Consider the following 18,921-nt stretch of genomic DNA (forward strand, 5'->3'; position numbering starts at 1 on the left):
TAAACCTTAGAAACACTAGCTCATCCCTAACTGAGAAAGGCAGGAGTATGCATAAGGTAGATATCTGTGCCCCACAGATAAGAGGTGGTCACTTTATAAGCTGTGATAATAAAACTGCTCTTAATGTTTTGCCCAGCCATGAAGATGAATGCTGCATGAAACCCTAATTGGAAATGATTGGTGGTGACCGAAAGATCTCAAAGTAAATCCATTGCTGAACAGAAGTGACTTAGTAACTGTTTTGAGGTTACTTGCATGATTTGATGGTGCTTAGTTGGTCAAAACAATTAAGACATAAGAGTAATTGGGTTGATAATCTTGTTATGAATTTACTTGAAACTGTTGTACCAGTCCTTTAATAATGAGCTGCAAACTGCTGCCTAAGGATTGATATGTACATTATGTGGAGAAGATTATTACTTTTGTTCTCAAGCTGGATGTGTAACACCTGACTAGTAATTGAAGCAGTTCCTCACATTTAATCTTAAATGTTGAGATTATCATCAGCTCTCCTTGGACAGTGAAGAGGAATGTGTTGGTACTTGGAGCCCATCTTGCCTACTAATAAAGTGATAGGTTTTACTAGTGTTGCAGTATACTTCCCAGTGAAGAGCTCTCTGAAACCATTACCAAACCAATGATAATTTCTCTGTCAGCTTGAGCACAACTGGCTGCTTGTAGCTCTTGGAAACAACCAGATTATTTCCATTGAGGACAAATACCCAGTGCAGAAAGTGTAGCTCTCTGAGAAGATCGCTTTGTTTTGTTTGCAGATCTTTTTAAAAGCTGCTGGTATAGTTGTCCATGGTTTTGGATATGAAGGATTGTGTTGACAGACCTCTTGCAACTCCTGAATGTTTTGCTGGGTAATGGCCAAAATAATTGTGCCTTGGATCCAAATTGTAATGTCTCTGAAGTGACAAGTTCTAGTGCTGTGAGATTTCATCTACTACAGTATAAGTAAGTTTTTAAGTAGCAAAGAGCATGGGACTATGTGAAAAGGTGTGGTCTTTGCATTGCATAGTATGCCCAGCCGTGTGACTCTGGCAGCCTTAGGCTCTGGCCGGCATCAAAGTTCTGTAGGGCACCGCTGATAGCTGTAAGAAATTATAGTGGTAGGTAACTGCTACCAAGTACCTTTTGACATATCTAGGTGTTCTATGAATATGCAACTTCCACCGAAGTTTCTCTAAAATGTCTGTCCTAAAGAGTAAAGTGCCATGCATCAAAAGTATTAGAGAACCTTTACATGATATTGCCAGCTTCATTTTTGGGGAGGCTTTCTGGCAGGTTCTAAAGTTTGAAAGTTTATCTCTTAGAATGATCGTGCAGATTAGTGCCCAGGTGAACTTTATTACTTTTTTTAGTAACTTACCTGATGTGCTTGTTCTGAATTCTCCAGGTTCTCATTTTAGAGATCAGTTATCTCAAGTGTGTGTTGGCTGACCATGGTTCTCAGACCAATGTTAACTGTTGCTTTATTGAAACTTCTAATGGGTTGTTTTTAGAAGGGTACTTAAACCTCACTACCTGTGAAAAACCCTGACTAATTGCACAAGCTGTTAGTGCCCAAATGCTGTGTTAATTGCTCAGAGCCTGTGTTTCAGTGACACTCAATGCCTGCTGCTGAAAGATATCCCGTCTGGCAGTGAATAAGCTCATTTCTGATACACATTGTTACCTTAACTTCTGGTCAGCGGCTGAAGTTGCTCTTCAGTGATCGATTAAAGCTACTTATGTGCTGGGTGGTGTTCTGTACTTGGGGTCGGCAAAACAAACTGTGGCTCTTACTGTGCTTGCATTACAATCTCGACCGCACTTGAAACTTAGTGAGTTGTCACAGTTGATCATTTAGCAAGCTGGCTAGGAAGTGGGATTCTTTCCTAGCCTGCTGTCCCTTTTGGGAGGAAGGGGAGGGTAAAACAGGTGAGTGTTCTGTAGGACCAGAACACTCCATAGTGCTTCAGTCTGATGGAAGTGAGGTATGGTAGGATGGAGCCTTACAGCTGTGTTGAAAGGGGCCACAAGAACTTTATCTTTTCCTCCCCTCTGCTATGTGTGCTTAAGGCTGTATGGATTCAAAGATGAGCCTCGAGTTTTCTGACCATGTAGCCTGAGTCTTTCCTTCACTAGACATTTTTTGATGAATAAATCCTCTTTTAAACACTGGGTTAAGCTGTATTAAGTCTAGTCAAGACTACCAGATGCCTGCACTTCAGTTCCATTAAGCAGTTGTAATCAACTTGGAGAGACTAGGAAGAACAGAAATATTTGCATGCTGTTTGCTTTAAGTGATGAGCATGTGAATAGAAACTCTGCTCTGTGCTCTTAATTGGTCTTAGATTGCTGAGATGACTGAAAATAGACAGGCAAAATATTTTGTGATGTGGCATCAAATAAACTCTTTTAAAAAACTTATAAAAGCTAATGTAGGGAGGCTCTTCTGCCTTTGTTATGGAAAGGAATTTTTAGATAATTTCTAAGGCAGAAGACAAAGGCTGAAAAGCCAGAACGATTGATGTAATAGCAAACTGGGATGCCTGAAGGAAAAAAAGAAATAATGAAGTTGAAATGAAGCAGGAAAAAACAGTGACTGAAAATAGAGGTAACTTGTAGTGAGTGCTGGCAGATCTGTGTGTGTGCTGTCAAATACCCCACTTCCACTTTAATTCCGTGGATTATCTGTGCGAGTTTGTTGCCTCTTTCGGCTTGCCTTTTTCAGCATGTTATGGGTATTTAAAGCTTGCAAGTTGCAAGCTGTTAACCTTTGAGGTCAGTAAAGCAGGTACTGTTCAGGTTTCTTAATGTTTTACAGGAGAAGCAGGTCTTAGACTTTCAGGTCTTAAGAGATTCTAAAGAACAGCTTAAGACTGTTGTATATTCTGGGTTCGGTGTCAAATTTACTGTGATCTGATTAGCTAAATCTAAAGTAGTACATGTTGCTGTTTGCAAGGCATCTTCTACCTTTCTTCAGGCATCAGGAGGATGCATTGTCTGAAGTATTCTAGCTTGGATAAATTTGAGCTGGATGGATTATGTAGGGTACAGAGTTTATCACTGGAGTGAAGTATTCTCACTTAGTGGTTGGAGGGAATGATGTTAAGTTGATGTCGCTTGAGGAAATGACCAGAGCAGTTTTGTCATCAGTTAAAAGTTCATGAATGAGTTTGGTCTGTTGCTGTCTTAAGATCAGTAAAATGAATTTCAGTGGGGGTGCATGCTGTGGCATGCAGGTTAAGATTATTGGTAGCTCTTAGTTTTCAGTAGAACTACTGAAAATAGTTGAGGTTCCTATGTCTTGGCACAACACTTAAATGCTGCTCTAACTCTTGCCATGACACTTCTGAGGTGGTAGTGAACAGATGAGTGTTTCTCTAAGCCGAAAGAAGACAGAAATGTTTGAGCTTTGAAAACCCATGGTGTATTTGTTTTTCCTTTTAGAGTTGTCTGTATGGTTTGACTAATTTTGATGTTACATACTGTGTAAGTTACTTCCACTTACTCAGGATATCTTCAGATGGCCTATGACAAGAGTATTTTTACTCAGTATTAAATGTCAGGCTTCTTTCTGCTTTCAGCAGGCTGATACGAATCTAAAAAATGTGGAGTTTTATATTCTGATTCCTGGTATAAATAATAAGGTAAACCTTAATTTTACTGTCTCCAAAAAATCCCAAATGGTCCATTCCTTTGTTTAATATGATAGTTTACTGCCCTAAACTGTTATTTGAGAGTCAGTTTTCAGTAAGTTTCATAGTAGTTTTTGTCTATCCAGGTCCTTAAACTGCTGGTGTGAGGAGGGATTTGAAAAATTGAATTTCTTAATCCAGAAGTCACCACTGGTGAGTGACTAATTTCACATTAACTGAGGCCCTCTAATGCTTGCATATAACTTTGAAATAATCGCCACTCACTGCATACAGCTGTTCTTTCAGAGTGGACAATGTGACTGAGGACTGCAAATTCCACTATTTTAGACAGAATATGGAAATGCAGTTCAATACTCATCTTGTGGATATGGAATGTTCCTACTTGGAAATAAAGTATCTTCTGTTCATCATGTAGAAAAATTGTAAACTCCAACTGTCATTCCTGTAGTAAGCTTCTAAAATCCCTTAAAACACACAACAGTCCAACTGTACTTTCAGGACTTCTTACCAATCTTACAGAAGCATCTGATACATGAAGGACTTCCAAAAGTACCTACAAAGCACACTTTACCCCAGAGCTCAGTAGAAGCCAGATAACTGAACTTTGAGGATTTTTTTTTTTGTTTGGGATATCTGTGAGGATATGGGAGAAGAGGACCTTATTCCTATTTGGATAAGGAATAATTAGAAGTTCACAACAGATTTCTGGTGGTAAAAATTCCTGAACTTGTTTAACCTTCAAAGATACAAAATGAAGGTTTCCTAAATTGAGACCTACAGGCAGATGACAATCCTTTTAACTTCCTTGGTTATCTTGCTTCTTAATCCAAAACTAAAATTTGTCTAAGTTAGAAACTGAATGCAAGTACCCTGGATCATTACTTTCCACAAGTACCATCCTAGTTTTCATCTGTGGCTAGGTGATCTATAAGTCAGCTCTTGTAGGTTGCCTGTAACTTCTCCCTCCTTCACTCCCTCTCAAACTGTAGCTGCCATGTTTTCTTCAGCTAGACTAAGACTGCTGGCTTTTTTTGTTTTGAAAAAAGTTAGTAGGCAGGTGTAAACTGATTATAGGCTTCCCTCTTTGAAGGAAGAAAAACAACTTCTTTTAGGCTTCCTATTAATCAGTTTAGTGCTATTACTAATGAATATTAAAGTGACTAGCTCAGTTGGATCATGTCTTCAGGAGACTAAAAGCAGTAGAAGTAGGTTTTCCTGTTGCAAGAGTGCTTATAGCAGTGGGGTAGGTTAGACCAAAAACTGCTTAAGGAGACAGGTCAGCCAGTCATGTCTGAAAGTTTATATGCCATGAAATCTTCTTTCATGTTTCCACTATCAGTATTGTCTGTCTTAAATGATTTCCCTCTACCTCCCTTTCTAGAAAACAGAGTAACAACTTCCAGGACAAGATCAAAGGATTTTTAATTTAAAAATCCTTAATTGAATGTGTTTTCCTACATCCTCCACTTGAAAACTAAGGTTAATTAGGAAGCTTCTGCTACATTAAGTTCTTACGTTTCTGTTCTCGGGTCATAGGAGTGAGTGCTGTAGTTATCTGGTGTTCTTAGTTGTGGAACTGATGTTACCTGTGTATTTTGGCTACTGACTCTTTATAAAAGCAGATACACAAGAAACATCATTGGCAGGCAGCTGCCTGAAACAAGACTAGTTACAAAATTAGATCCAAAGAATGCTTCCAGTAACACCTTGGTAATGGTTGCAATAACTTTGGAGTACTTGGAGGAAAACCATTTTCCAGTACATGTATCATCCACAAGTGAAGTACATGTTTTAGCTGCTATAACTGTCACAAAGAAGATTAAGATCTGCTTGTTCTATGTAAGAATGTGTCATTCAGCACTCATTGTTAATTTAAAGATGTGGTTGCTTAGCCTGTCCTAGAAGAGCTATGGAGAAGGATGTATGGAAAAGATGGTCAGTTAGACATGTTCCCTTTAAATGGATCATGATGACTGGATGTATTGGCCTTGATATCTCATACAAGGTTTAGTAACATGCTGCTCTCAAGCAAAAGATTTCTGTAAGACTTGCAAACTTTAACTTTGATTTGCTTTACAAAGGGGAGCAGATCTACTTACCAGATCAGGCAGGTATAATCTGAGTCAATCTTAATGAAGAGATTCTATTAAGATTAAGGTAGTAACCTTGAAAGAAGATGGACATGTTTATATTTAATACAAGCTGCAAATATGAGCTGTTTTGTAGGGTAACAAACTGGTTTAGCTGACAATGAAAGTGGGTTATCTTAGATAAAGAGCAGCAGAGGTGCAAATGTACTGTAGTCTTGATGTACCAGGCAGGTAAATGTCAGGCTGATATTCACTCCCCTAAGGATAGGCTATTCTTGTAGTTCATGTCCTCTGCAAGACAGAGTAGAAGTAAACAATTCACTGCTCTGTGTCCTAATAGAGTTTAACAGCTTTAGAAAGAAAATAATCTAGGTTTTACTGAAGCTGTTCAGATTTGAGAAATCCTATAGGCTTGTTGACTTCCTTGGTATGTGCCTAACTCTTCTCCAAAATTGGAAGTTAATACCTAAGTTTTATTCATCATAAAAATATTCTTCCTCTTTCGTTCCTTTGAAAACCAAGAAATGTGAATTTTCTTCTGTAATAACTTGAAATTATTAGCTCATAAGCCTGCTAAGCTTGCAGAACTGTTCTTCTCATTTTTTTTAGAATTCAAATGTAAGGTTGGGACTGATCTACAATAGTCTAGTACAATGTCTTGTTATTACTCTTCATATGAGACATTTAATACATAGTTAAAACATGCAACCTCCATTTAAGCCCAAAGCTGGTGATGCTTGCTAAACAAGTAGATAGTGTCATGGCAGGGAGGTTTTTAAGAAGTCCCATAACTCCTGTCAGTACATCCATATGAACTTCTGTATAACATGTCATTTATCAAAATGCAGACTTGACTTCCAAGTACCAGGTAGTCTTTAAAAATAGTGAGGCTTACAGAAGCTTGCTGTTATGCTAAAGTTTGTTTGTAAAGTCTAGTGGGTCCTTCTGTCTCTTCCTGATGGTTAAGATCTGTACTGCTGACCTTGACAATGTAATGTCATGAGTTATGTGTTCTCCAATAAATTTGAATAGGAACTTCATTTAAAGGAGCTGGTATATGCTTCATGATTGAAGACTACATGCTTAATTACCCTAGCAAGGTTGGTTTTTTCCTTTTGTTTCCATGCTCCCCCACCTGACCCCAACCCCCACATGTATAGATCCAGTTTGTCAGCAAAATGAACAGCACAAACATTTGTACCTAGTCTAGGGTTGTTGCTCCTTTTATAAGTGTAGTGGTTAACCTTGTCAATGACACACAGGAAGACAAAGCATCTTGTCTAGACTCAGTTTACTCCTTGTAAAATGAGAATGAGAGGGAAAATATGGGAGAAAGCTCAGTTACAGAAACCTTAAAAAATGAGAACATACTCCTTTTCCCTGGCTACCTTTGGTATGCAGGTATTTTGAACTCTTAGATGGGAAATTGGTTTTAATCCTAAATTAAAATGCTACCTGGAATTGCTGGGTGGTTACAGGTATATGAAATGCAGGATGTTAGAAACTTTCAGATGTGGTGTAGCAGGCTGATCCAAGGTCAGCATTTCAGACTGAATATCTGATAATGCAGTTCTGAGCACTTAATCAGTATTCTTCATTGCTGTTTTGTAGATGTTCTTCAGCTTTATTTTGGAATAGTGTTGCAGTTCAGTGGCTAGTCTGGTCTGTTGGATTGTACCTAGTGATACAGCTACTCTTCTGATCTCTTCAGGCTGCTGAAATTGAAACAACCATTTCACAGTGCAGTTGCTATAAGCCAGATGCCTTCATTTGTGCAGATTTTAGCAGTAGAAGGAAATTGTAAATGTTGTTCCCAAGTCCTGTATTGCATATTTGAATCTGAGGTGATTTATATAAATGTCTCCAAGCATAGTCAACACTCTTGACTGGTTCATTTATCACTATGTTGACTTCAAAATTAGTTTGGTGATCATTTTTATTAGTAGCCTCCTGATAGGAGAAGACGGGAAAGGTCTTTTCTTTTGTGCTAAGTGGATTGTGAATTGTGTATAGCAGCTACATCATAGAATCTTTGGGGTGAAAGGAACCTTGAAAGGCCATCTAGTCCAACCCCCTGCAAAGAGCAGAGACATCTTCAACTAGATCAGGTTGCTCAGAGACCTGTCTAGCCTGGCCTTGAATGTTTCCAGGGATGGGGCATCTACCACCTTTCTGGGCAATCTGTGCCTGTGTTTCACCACCCTCATTGTGAAAAATTTCTTCCTTCTATCTAGTTTGAATCTACCTTTCAGGTTAAAACCATTACCCCTTGCCCTGTTGCTACAGGCCCTGCTGAAAAGTCTGTCCCCATCTGTCTCATAAGCCCCCTTTCAGTACTGAAAGACTGCAATAAGGTCTTCCCAGAGCCTTCTCTTCTCCAGGCTGAACAATCCCAACTCTCTCAGCCTCTTGTCATAGAGGTGTTCCATCCTCCTGATCTTGCCCATTTTTCTATTGGAAATGTTGCATCTGACTTAGTGAGGACTACAGGGAGCCAAGACACAAATTTTACTTTTAGTTCTATTGCATTTCTTTCTGTTTGGAAGGTGTTAGTGGAGCTGATGAAGTAATGCATAAGACCTGCAGGGAGCTGTCAAGCTTTTATGTAGGCACTTCCTCCAACTTAACTACTGAGGAGAATTTTTGTATTAATTGTGAACTGACAGCATGCCTTCCCCTTACCACTGCTACTCCCAAACTCCTAAAAGCATGTTGGAAGAATTCAGTGTTCAAGGGGTTGGAAAGAAATGGTTGTATTGTCAGTGCATCCTCCATGCAGATTGTGAGGAGTAGACTTGTGAGTTGGCTAGTCTCTTCCAGCGTGTGGAGCAGGACCAGTTTAGGAACCTAAGCATTTCCAACTGCAAAGCAGGGTACTTTATGTTGTGTTATGTCTTAAGCAGCATTGAGCTCACTTACCTGCTGCAGATGCAGGACCTACTGTCCATTTCAAAAGAGCCAGGGCAGGGTTGCTGCCAAAAATTGCTGGAGTGGAGAGTCAGGACAAACAGCACTGGTGTTTGTACAGCAAAGTAACGAGATTGCTCAGGAGCTGCTGGAGTCTCCTGCAGCTGGCTCAGAGACAGTGAAATATAAGCTTGCCTCAGAGTTGCCTAACATATTCAGTGAGATTTTTTTAAACGGTGGGCCTGTCTTCTGTTTAATTATGATTTTCTAAAAGGTGCTCCTGAAGGAAACTCTGAAACTGGAAAATCTGTTTCTACACAAATACAGTGTCAAATGGACTTTGTTCTCCTGACACAGTACTGCAAACCTGTTCTTTAAAGAGATTAGTGGCTTGCCTTTACTTCATTGTCTAGGAATGTTTTGATCAGCACAGCTCTAACACCTAACTGGCACATTGAAAGCTGATTGCTGGAAGAGATGGTTTTGCTCACTGCACTAGTTACCACTACAAATGTTTTTGCTTGGCTAGCTCCCAGAATAGGCTGTCACCAGCTCTGTGTCTGTGCTGAAAACAGTGTTGGACTGTGGGGGGAAGGGGAGCGAATGAAATAAAAAAAAAAAGTATGACAGCTTTGAGTGACCTGTTGTGAAGCTGTAGCCTGGAATTTCTCTTTCTGGGTTAGTGAAGACACAGCTACAGATTTATGGTGCAAATACTTCTGTACTGCTTGGTGATAGCAAATGTAGATGCAATACTGAAGATTTTGATAGGGCATTTGATCATATTTCAGCCTCCTGCCCCCAATTATTTTGGGTTTCTGGGCAAAAAAAAGTGAGTTTGACTTAATGTGTGCAGCTAAAGGAGAGCATTTGTTTATAAGGCTGGCTCAATTTCCAGCTTTGACTTCAAGGACGAGTATTTTGTGTAGGAAGAAAGCTTTCTTCTTGTGGTACAGGAAAGGAGTAAAGGAGGAGATTTTAGGTAGTCTTTGTACCACTGAAGTAATAGCAACTTGGTCATTTCAGCTTTCCCTGAGAAAATCTGTGTTGTAGCCCTGTATCAAGCAGTTTTGTTAGTATCTTAAGAGTTGTTGCCTTTGAGGGGAAATAAGAAAGTCTGGCATTTAAACCTTGTCTTTGTAGCATGTCCAAGCTATGGAATTTAATGTCTGGACTTCATCTTATGCAAGAATAGAGAAGTAAAAATAACTTTATCATGGTCAGTCTTCAATTCTTTTTCTCTTGCAGCTTTAAGAGGAGAATATCTTACATAGTCTGCCAGAAGAAGTCTAGGTGATAAGTCTCATTCTTTTGCATCTCTGTCCATGGGGGTTTGCTAATTAGCATTTGAATATACTCACTGTAGTAATGAAATGGCAAGATGTGTGAAGTCTTAGTTTGTGATTCTAGTGTTTTAATATGAAATGCTGTCTTACTAGCTCTGATCAGTATCTAATAGGTTCTAACCTTGCTTTTTTTTAGGGTTTCTGAAAGGTAGCAGGAAAGAGTTCTGGGAGCACAACAAGGAACATGGCAACCCAAGGTATATAATGCATTACAATTTCTGTTGTTAGACTCTAGTAATTCTAATAAGGAGCAGTTAAACTGGCTCCTTACTTGCCTTTTTAACTTTATTCAATCCAAGTGACTTAATTTCTGCTCTTCTAAAGAAATTAATTTCTTATACTGGAACTCAAACCTGCAAACAAGTTTGTCATCGTAAGCATTTTGGGTTGCTTAAGTACAGTCAAGTACATAATCATAGTATGTGGAAAAAAGAACTTTAAGACAGTCAGAATAGCAGTGATTGCTCTGCCTGTTAGTTGGGTTTATAGATGTCTCTACTGGTTTGATGTAAAGCCTCAGTTTAAAACTGCTGTCTCACTTGCAGTGTTACCTCTTAACAGTTTATTTTCGTTTCAAATCTGTCATCTCTTCAAGAATTAATACATGCTGGAGTAATTGAACTAAACTTAATTGTTCAACAATGATTTCTTACAGCTGACTTGATGGAGTTGGATATGGCAATGGAACCAGACAGAAAAGCAGCAGTCAGTCATTGGCAGCAACAATCATACCTGGATTCTGGTATCCATTCTGGTGCCACAACAACTGCTCCCTCCTTGAGTGGCAAGGGAAATCCTGAAGAGGAAGATGTGGACACGACACAAGTGCTGTACGAGTGGGAGCAGGGATTCTCTCAGTCCTTTACCCAGGAGCAAGTTGCTGGTAAGGCCTTTTCTGTTACACTGGTTTGCTTAGACATGCAGCTTAACAATACAGAAAACTAAATACTGAATTATTACCGATCTAGGAGATGAATTTTTTATTCCTAGTTCAAGGTAATGACTTACCTTGTTTTTCAGATATTGATGGCCAGTATGCAATGACTAGAGCTCAGAGAGTGCGTGCAGCTATGTTCCCTGAAACACTGGATGAAGGAATGCAAATCCCATCCACGCAATTTGATGCTGCTCATCCAACTAATGTGCAACGCCTGGCTGAACCATCCCAGATGTTAAAACATGCTGTTGTTAATTTGATAAACTACCAAGATGATGCTGAACTTGCAACTCGTGCAATCCCAGAACTGACCAAACTCTTGAATGATGAGGACCAGGTAAGCATTTTCTTTGCTTCAGTGTAGCTTGCTTGTGGGGCTTCTTCAGTGACCTTAAAAGTAAAAGCTTTCTTCAAATATTTCCCTAGGTGGTGGTGAACAAGGCTGCAGTTATGGTTCATCAGTTATCCAAAAAGGAAGCGTCTCGCCATGCTATTATGAGATCTCCTCAAATGGTATCTGCTATTGTACGTACCATGCAAAATACAAATGATGTGGAAACAGCCCGTTGTACTGCAGGTACACTGCACAATCTGTCACATCACCGTGAAGGCTTGTTGGCAATCTTCAAATCGGGAGGCATCCCTGCTTTGGTTAAAATGCTTGGGTATGTGGACTACTAAGATGGTACTTGTGGTTTTCAGTTGGCACTGGTAGGTGCTGGTACTGATGAGTGGTTTTCCTTCTGTAGGTCTCCAGTGGACTCTGTGCTGTTCTATGCTATTACAACTCTTCACAATCTCCTCTTACATCAGGAAGGAGCCAAAATGGCTGTCCGTCTAGCTGGTGGGCTGCAGAAAATGGTTGCCTTGCTCAACAAGACAAATGTCAAATTCTTGGCCATCACAACAGACTGCCTTCAGATTTTAGCGTATGGCAATCAAGAAAGTAAGGTAAGTGCCTCTGCTATTGAAGCACTTAAAATGAGCAAGCTTGCTATGAATGGCCTAATGGTTCCTGTGTACTGAACTCCTTATTCTGAACCTTCAGCCATGTCAGGCTTTTGCCAGTCAGTCCTGACCTTGCTAGGGGTGAGGGACACAGGAATTTGTGGAAATGCTGTCATGCTTTGGTGAGACTGCAAAACCTACAGACCATGCCAAGCAGATGTGAGCAGTTAGAGATCTGTAACTGATGATGGATGTAAGCCAGCAACAATTACTACCTACTGACATGCACAGGAAGTGACAGATAAATGTTATTTTTGCTGTCTTTCAGCTGATTATTCTGGCAAGTGGTGGACCCCAGGCACTAGTAAACATAATGAGGACCTATACTTACGAGAAACTATTGTGGACCACAAGTAGGGTGCTGAAGGTGTTGTCAGTCTGCTCCAGCAACAAACCTGCTATTGTTGAGGCTGGTAAGTAGTACCTTGTACCCATGGTAACTTAAAACTATACAGTACTTCAGGATCAGTATATTCCACACAAGAACAGAAATTGTCAACATCAAAAATTGAACTTGGATTGGTCTTTCAGTCCATAACTAGTTATGGAGGCCTTTAGTATACGGAAGTTTAAAAGGCAGTCTGTTTTAAGTAAGTCTGCTATGTTCTTAGGTGGGTGGCTTAGTGCCTGAGCATTGTCGGAATGGTCCCCTTAAAATATGCATATGTTTAAAAGGCCCAGTGTCACAAAGAGAATCTTGGAGTTTTTATCTATGTGATGAAGGGTTAGGGCCTAGCTATGTTACAATAGTAATGCCAAGAAAGATCCAGAAGCTTGTGAGATACGCACTCAGACTGCAAGGAGGAGAAGAACCTGACTGTTCACAAGACGAGCATCTGAGTAATGATGTCAAATCTGTACCATATTCTAGGTGGGATGCAAGCTTTGGGACTCCACCTCACAGATCCAAGCCAGCGTCTTGTCCAGAACTGTCTCTGGACTCTGAGAAATCTGTCAGATGCTGCAACAAAGCAGGTAAATGTTTTTTTTTTCTAAGGGATCAATATCAAAAGCCAACATAGTGGAAGAGGAGATAAACTAAACTTTTCTCTTCTCTTTTTTGCAGGAGGGCATGGAAGGCCTTCTAGGAACTCTTGTTCAGCTTTTAGGATCAGATGATATTAATGTTGTGACTTGTGCTGCTGGCATCCTTTCTAACCTTACCTGCAACAATTACAAGAACAAGATGATGGTGTGCCAAGTTGGTGGCATTGAGGCTCTTGTGCGCACAGTTCTTCGGGCTGGAGATAGGGAAGACATCACAGAACCCGCTATTTGTGCGCTCCGTCACCTCACCAGCAGACATCAAGAAGCTGAGATGGCTCAAAATGCAGTACGTCTCCATTACGGACTCCCAGTGGTGGTTAAACTGTTGCACCCACCATCACACTGGCCTTTGATCAAGGTAAATAATAGTTAACAGCTTTCAGTGCTCAAAACTGGTGCTTTTTTTAATGTAACTTCAACTGTGAAATACTGTCTCCAGGTTGTTAGGGAATGTAATTTGGCTGATGGGAAAGTTGCTTCAATTGAGCAGCTTAGTGTTGTCTCTGAGAGACTTAAGCATTTGCGATCAGCTGATTTAAAAAAAATTGCTAGCAGCAAGCACACCCATCATGTTTTTTTATTCCCCACCCCTTTTCTTAACTGTAGGCTACTGTCGGTTTGATCCGCAACCTGGCGCTCTGTCCTGCAAATCATGCCCCGCTGCGTGAACAAGGTGCTATTCCAAGGCTAGTTCAGTTGCTGGTTAGAGCACATCAAGATACCCAGCGACGTACTTCTATGGGTGGAACACAACAGCAGTTTGTGGTAAGTGGCCACCACTAACTGAAGTTATGTGTAAAACTTGTCTCTAAAACTCCTTGTTTGTCAGTGTGCCCCAGCCATGTATTGTTTGGTCTAAATAGCTGTTGTCTTATCACTTGCTCTAATTCATGTTGCTTTTGGCATGTTGATAGTTCTGTCATGGCAGACCTGAAGTTTTTCTTAAAGAATGCCAAAACATTACTAAGAACCTCTTGAACACTTAATTCTGAAGGCTATAGATCAGAAATACTGGTTTTGCCTACTCTGGCAAGGGTAGTTCTCTACCAGGAAACCAGAACTGCCCCATCCTTCTATGGGTTTAATAATGCTGTCACGCTTACTGTGTATTTTCAAGGGTGCTTAGAGCTGTAAAAGTACTGAGATATACAGGCTCCATACTTGTTACCTGTTCAGGTGCCAGGTCAGTGTGGCAAGACCAGTCTCAGGTTTTTTTTGCTCTGTTTAACAAACGGGAAGTTGCCTCAGCATGGGCAAATGGAAGCAGCACCTACTACTACAGGAGTGTAGTTAATACTTGCAGAGGCAGGAAGGGGCCTCTTTGTTACCACTGTAGTAAACGGCCAAGCTAATCCAGCTTGGGGAAAAAGAGCCAGTGTTGTCAGACATGAAGTTCATAATGAACTGAAATAAAATGAGAACACTGGGAGATGTTCCACTGAGATGCTTCACTGGCCTGACTCTTAGCAGGGATGTTAAGTTTGAAGGCCAGCAGTAGATAGTGGCTATTAGCTCTGCTGGGGGAAGCGGGGTATGTGCAGGGCACAAGTTTGGTTGGTTTGTTGACAAGGCTGATCAGCTTTTTGACAGTCATTTTTGAAGATAGCATGTAATATCTCAACTTCAAAAAATGCTTTTTCTTTCTCTAACTAGGAGGGTGTGCGTATGGAAGAAATTGTTGAGGGCTGCACTGGAGCCCTGCATATTCTTGCACGTGATGTTCATAATCGAATTGTAATCAGGGGTCTAAATACCATTCCACTATTTGTGCAGGTAAGTAAGAGCTCAGGACAATGCTATCGTACATACCAGGAAAACTAGTAAAATGGCTCTTACGCTTCCTTGGTAGAACTGCTAAGTGAGATTGTGCTGAAGAGCTTGTTTCAAGTAGAAGACCTAAAGAAACCCTTGTGTTCTGGTTGCAGTTGTTGTACTCTCCCATTGAAAATATCCAGAGAGTAGCTGCAGGTGTACTTTGTGAACTGGCTCAAGACAAGGAAGCAGCTGAAGCAATTGAAGCTGAAGGTGCAACTGCCCCTTTAACAGAACTGCTTCATTCTAGGAATGAGGGTGTTGGTAAGTGAACTTAAAAGATATGTATTGTATTTGTGTTAGAAAAGCTGCTAGAAGACTTGACCTGTACTAAAATCACTCTTCCTTGTGACAGCAACGTATGCAGCTGCAGTTCTGTTCAGAATGTCTGAGGACAAACCACAAGACTACAAGAAGCGACTTTCGGTTGAATTGACAAGCTCTCTCTTCCGGACTGAGCCAATGGCCTGGAACGAGGTGAGTCGTGTCTCTTGTATTAATGGTTCCTTGGGGAGACCTTACTTCTAAGTCCTCCCTCCTTCCAGGAGCAAAGTGTAGATGCCATCAGTGATACAGGCCCAGCTTTACATGTGGCTGCACCTTCTTTACTCTCTCTACATGTTTGGGTTCGGCAAACCTGTGGCAAGCAGCCTTAGAGCTGCCTCTGCCCTTTAAGATAGGAAGAATCCATTCTCTACAGCTGCTAAAGTTGTTTATGCTTCTCACTATATTTGTTAGTGTGCAAAGCTGTATAGAAGAACTTTGTATGTTTCTGTGCTGCTTGTCAGAACCTAATGAACTCCAGTGTAAAAACTGAGGCATGAGGGAAAGCATAAACATAAAACATACTGTGAGGCTTGTCTCAAGCAAATGACGTAGGACTAATAATCTTGGGGTGGGGATGCAACCTGTGTTCTCTCTAGAACTGAACTTTCAGACTTGAATGTTTGCAGGTGGATTATCACATGTTGCTTTTCTTCATGCTTGAAGGGCTGCACAGTGAAATGAGGCTGAACTGTGTGCACAGTGTAGAGGGAAGGTTTCACTAAGTCTGTCTTCCCTCAGATTCTTAAGATTCAGGAGCCTAGTTTGTCTCATCTTGTATGTATTTAATAAAGGAAGGACAGTAGCTTTTGATTTGTACTATTTTAGTGCTTTTCTGTTTTCCTAAAATCTATATCTACTGCAGTAATGTGAAAAAAAGCTAAAATGGAATCTCATTGAGACTGGAGTTATGCAGTTGCACTACAGATGGGCAGTTACTTCTGTAATTGGACAAGCTGGGAGATGTCCATTCAGAACTCTTAAAAGCTCTATTGCTGGCTTGGGAATCTCTAAACAGATGACATGCAAGAGTTGGGCAGGTGTACCTGAGGAGGAGTGTTCCTGGACCTGCCCCATCTTTTTCATTCCCAAACAGAACCCTCCTTCCAGTGATCTCTGGATTCCTAAGCCTGTATCTGGCTGTTATATACTGGATGCAGATGCCTAGATAAAAAGGCATTTCACGTTCACAGAAGTACAATGCTGCAGTCTTCACTGCAGAAGAGTTGCTAAAAAGGCATCTGGGGCATGCTTTGGAACTTTTTAAACTCAGAATTGCTAATGCTGGCCTAAAGACCTGATGCTAAAACTGTTTTGTAACTTTTTGTGTACACCTAGACAGCAGACCTTGGACTTGATATTGGTGCCCAGGGAGAACCGCTTGGATACCGCCCAGATGGTATGTCTCCTCTGTTCCCCTTGACTAAACTGAAGTTGGATGAAGTCAAGTCATAGATTTTAAAGGAGAACTGCAAATGAGTGAAGAGTGAATTACTCTTCAGCAAGATGTTGCAAACTGACAAGCACATGAGGAACTGCCAGTTCAAATAACCAGTTTCTGCAACACCACTGGCAGCACCAAAATGGGAGCCATATGAATGTGCAAAACTAGTGTCTCTTGTCTGAGGCTTGTGGGAGAATCTCCTGCTGAGCTGTTGTTTCCAGAAATCTTTTACATTCTTTACAAATGGACTTGACAATTCCAATAGTGCAGTTCTTCTTTAGAACAAAAAAGCTGGTATTGAATGTATTGGTGTCTAAGTGTCTATAGACTTGAATGCAAGCCTATCCCTAAGGATTCTAAGCTATTTTTGACTAGTCTTTCAGAAGCAAGTCTACAGTCTTGGAGCCTGGTTTTGCTGCAGTATTGTTGAATTTTAGTACTGTTGATTGTGCAGACTAATGGCTTGGCTGGAATCCGCTCGTGCTTCTCACTGCAGTGTGCTTTGTCTGCAGAATCATACTGGAAGGCTGTTTTGAACAATGGAATAGCCATTAAGGGCAGGCAACAGATTGTTTTGAACTTGGCTGAACTAGGGAAAAAAAAATAGATGGCTACAAAGATCTTCTCACACACTGATACTTGCAGCTTCTGATGCATCTAACATCTGTTAACATTATGCCTTTTTTCCCTCTGCCACCTTTAACTTTCTTAGATCCTAGCTACCGTTCTTTCCACTCTGGCGGATACGGTCAGGATGCCTTGGGTATGGACCCTATGATGGAACATGAAATGGGTGGCCACCACCCTGGTGCTGACTACCCAGTTGATGGTCTGCCAGATCTTGGCCATGCCCAGGACCTTATGGATGGGCTGCCTCCAGGTGACAGTAATCAGTTGGCCTGGTTCGATACTGACCTGTAAATCATCCTTTAGGTAAGAAGCTCCAACCTTGAATTTCAAAACAAACAAAATGAGAAAACCAGATGACTGGACTGAGGCCTTGGTTGGCAGGGAGGGATTGGCTCAGTTGGGTCCCAGGGTGCCAGAATAGTGAATAAATGCTCTGGAAACACATGATCAGTACACTCCAAACTGACTTCTGCTGTGAAGTGTGGAAGTAATTAACTGTAATGTCTTGTGCACTGGCTTCATGCAGTCTTAATGTGTTAAAACAGCCCTTTACTCAGGAACACTGACACCTCTGGTTTTTTTTCCTCTTTGCAGCTGTATCATCTGAATGAACTTGCATCGATTGGCCTGTAGAGTTGCTGAGAGGGCTCGAGGGGTGGGCTAGTATCTCAGAAAGTGCCTGACACACTAACCAAGCTGAGTTTCCTATGGGAACAATTGAAGTAAACTTTTTGTTCTGGTCCTTTTTGGTCGAGGAGTAATAATACAAATGGATTTTGGGAGTGATTCAAGAAACGAAGAATGCACAAGAATGAATTGCAAGATGGAATTTATCAAACCCTAGCCTTGCTTGTTAAAAATTTATTATTTTTTTTAAATCTCTGTAATGGTACTGACTTTGCTTGCTTTGGAAGTAGCCTTTCTTTTTGCAGTAATTGTTGTTAGTTTTTTTAAAAGTCTCTCGTAGTATTAAGTTATAGTGAATATGCTACAGCAGTTTCTAATTTTTAAGGATTGAGTAAAGGTGTAGAACACTAATTCATAATCGCTCTAACTGTATTCTGAATAAAGTGTAACATTGTGTAGCCTTTTTGTATAAAAAACTAGACAAATAGAAATGGTCCAATTAGTTTCCTTTTTAATATGCTTAAAATAAGCAGGTGGATCTATTTCATGTTTTTGATCAAAAACTTTATCTGGGATATGTCTGGGTAGGGGCCAGTAAGAACTGTTTATTTGGAACCTTGTATTGGACAGTTTACCAGTTGCCTTTTATCCCAAAGTTATTGTAGCCTGCTGTGACACAGATGCTTCATGAGAAAAATGCAGTTATAAAATGGTTCAAAATTAAAGTAAACTTTTAATTCACTCTGTGTCAAATTATTTCAGCTCATAAAGTCTATTTGTGCATTAACAAGTTTTCTGAAAATTGTGCTGGAGTTCTTCAGAGGAGGAAGTCAAGAACCCACAAAGGCCTAGTTACCCTTCAGCACCCTAAAGCAAAAGGCTTCCTACAGTGCTCCTCTGAGGCAGTATTCTTCCCTTGTGTTGGCAGGTTCCTCAGCATGGGGCAGGTCAAGCCAGATGTGAGGCAGTTACACCTGGGTTTCAAAAAGTGAGAACAATGTCTTGCTTCAACTCTCCTTAGTTGTGCACTGTCACCAGGGTCAGAGGAAGAGCCTTTACTTACAAACTGTCACCTGGTTCAGTAGCTTAAACCCCAGTT

The 18,921-nt window shown here is 40.6% G+C and overlaps 1 protein-coding gene across 1 annotated transcript; it reads left to right on the forward strand.

Annotated features, from left to right (window-relative positions):
* Window positions 1-10,653: 10,653 nt before the first annotated feature.
* On the forward strand, window positions 10,654-17,486 carry CTNNB1 (catenin beta 1; the record flags this gene model as incomplete). Its single annotated transcript, XM_082015215.1, has 13 exons — window positions 10,654-10,876; window positions 11,014-11,267; window positions 11,357-11,595; window positions 11,680-11,881; window positions 12,207-12,351; window positions 12,810-12,913; window positions 13,005-13,343; window positions 13,592-13,750; window positions 14,639-14,758; window positions 14,911-15,061; window positions 15,153-15,274; window positions 16,460-16,520; window positions 17,278-17,486. Exons 1-13 carry the CDS (start codon window positions 10,657-10,659, stop codon window positions 17,484-17,486), a joined length of 2,325 nt encoding a protein of 774 aa, XP_081871341.1. The 5' UTR covers window positions 10,654-10,656.
* Window positions 17,487-18,921: the final 1,435 nt, after the last annotated feature.

The sequence above is a fragment of the Phaethon aethereus genome (assembly GCF_964289735.1).
Source record: "Phaethon aethereus genome assembly, chromosome: 2".
In the NCBI taxonomy this organism is placed as follows: Eukaryota; Metazoa; Chordata; class Aves; order Phaethontiformes; family Phaethontidae; genus Phaethon; species Phaethon aethereus.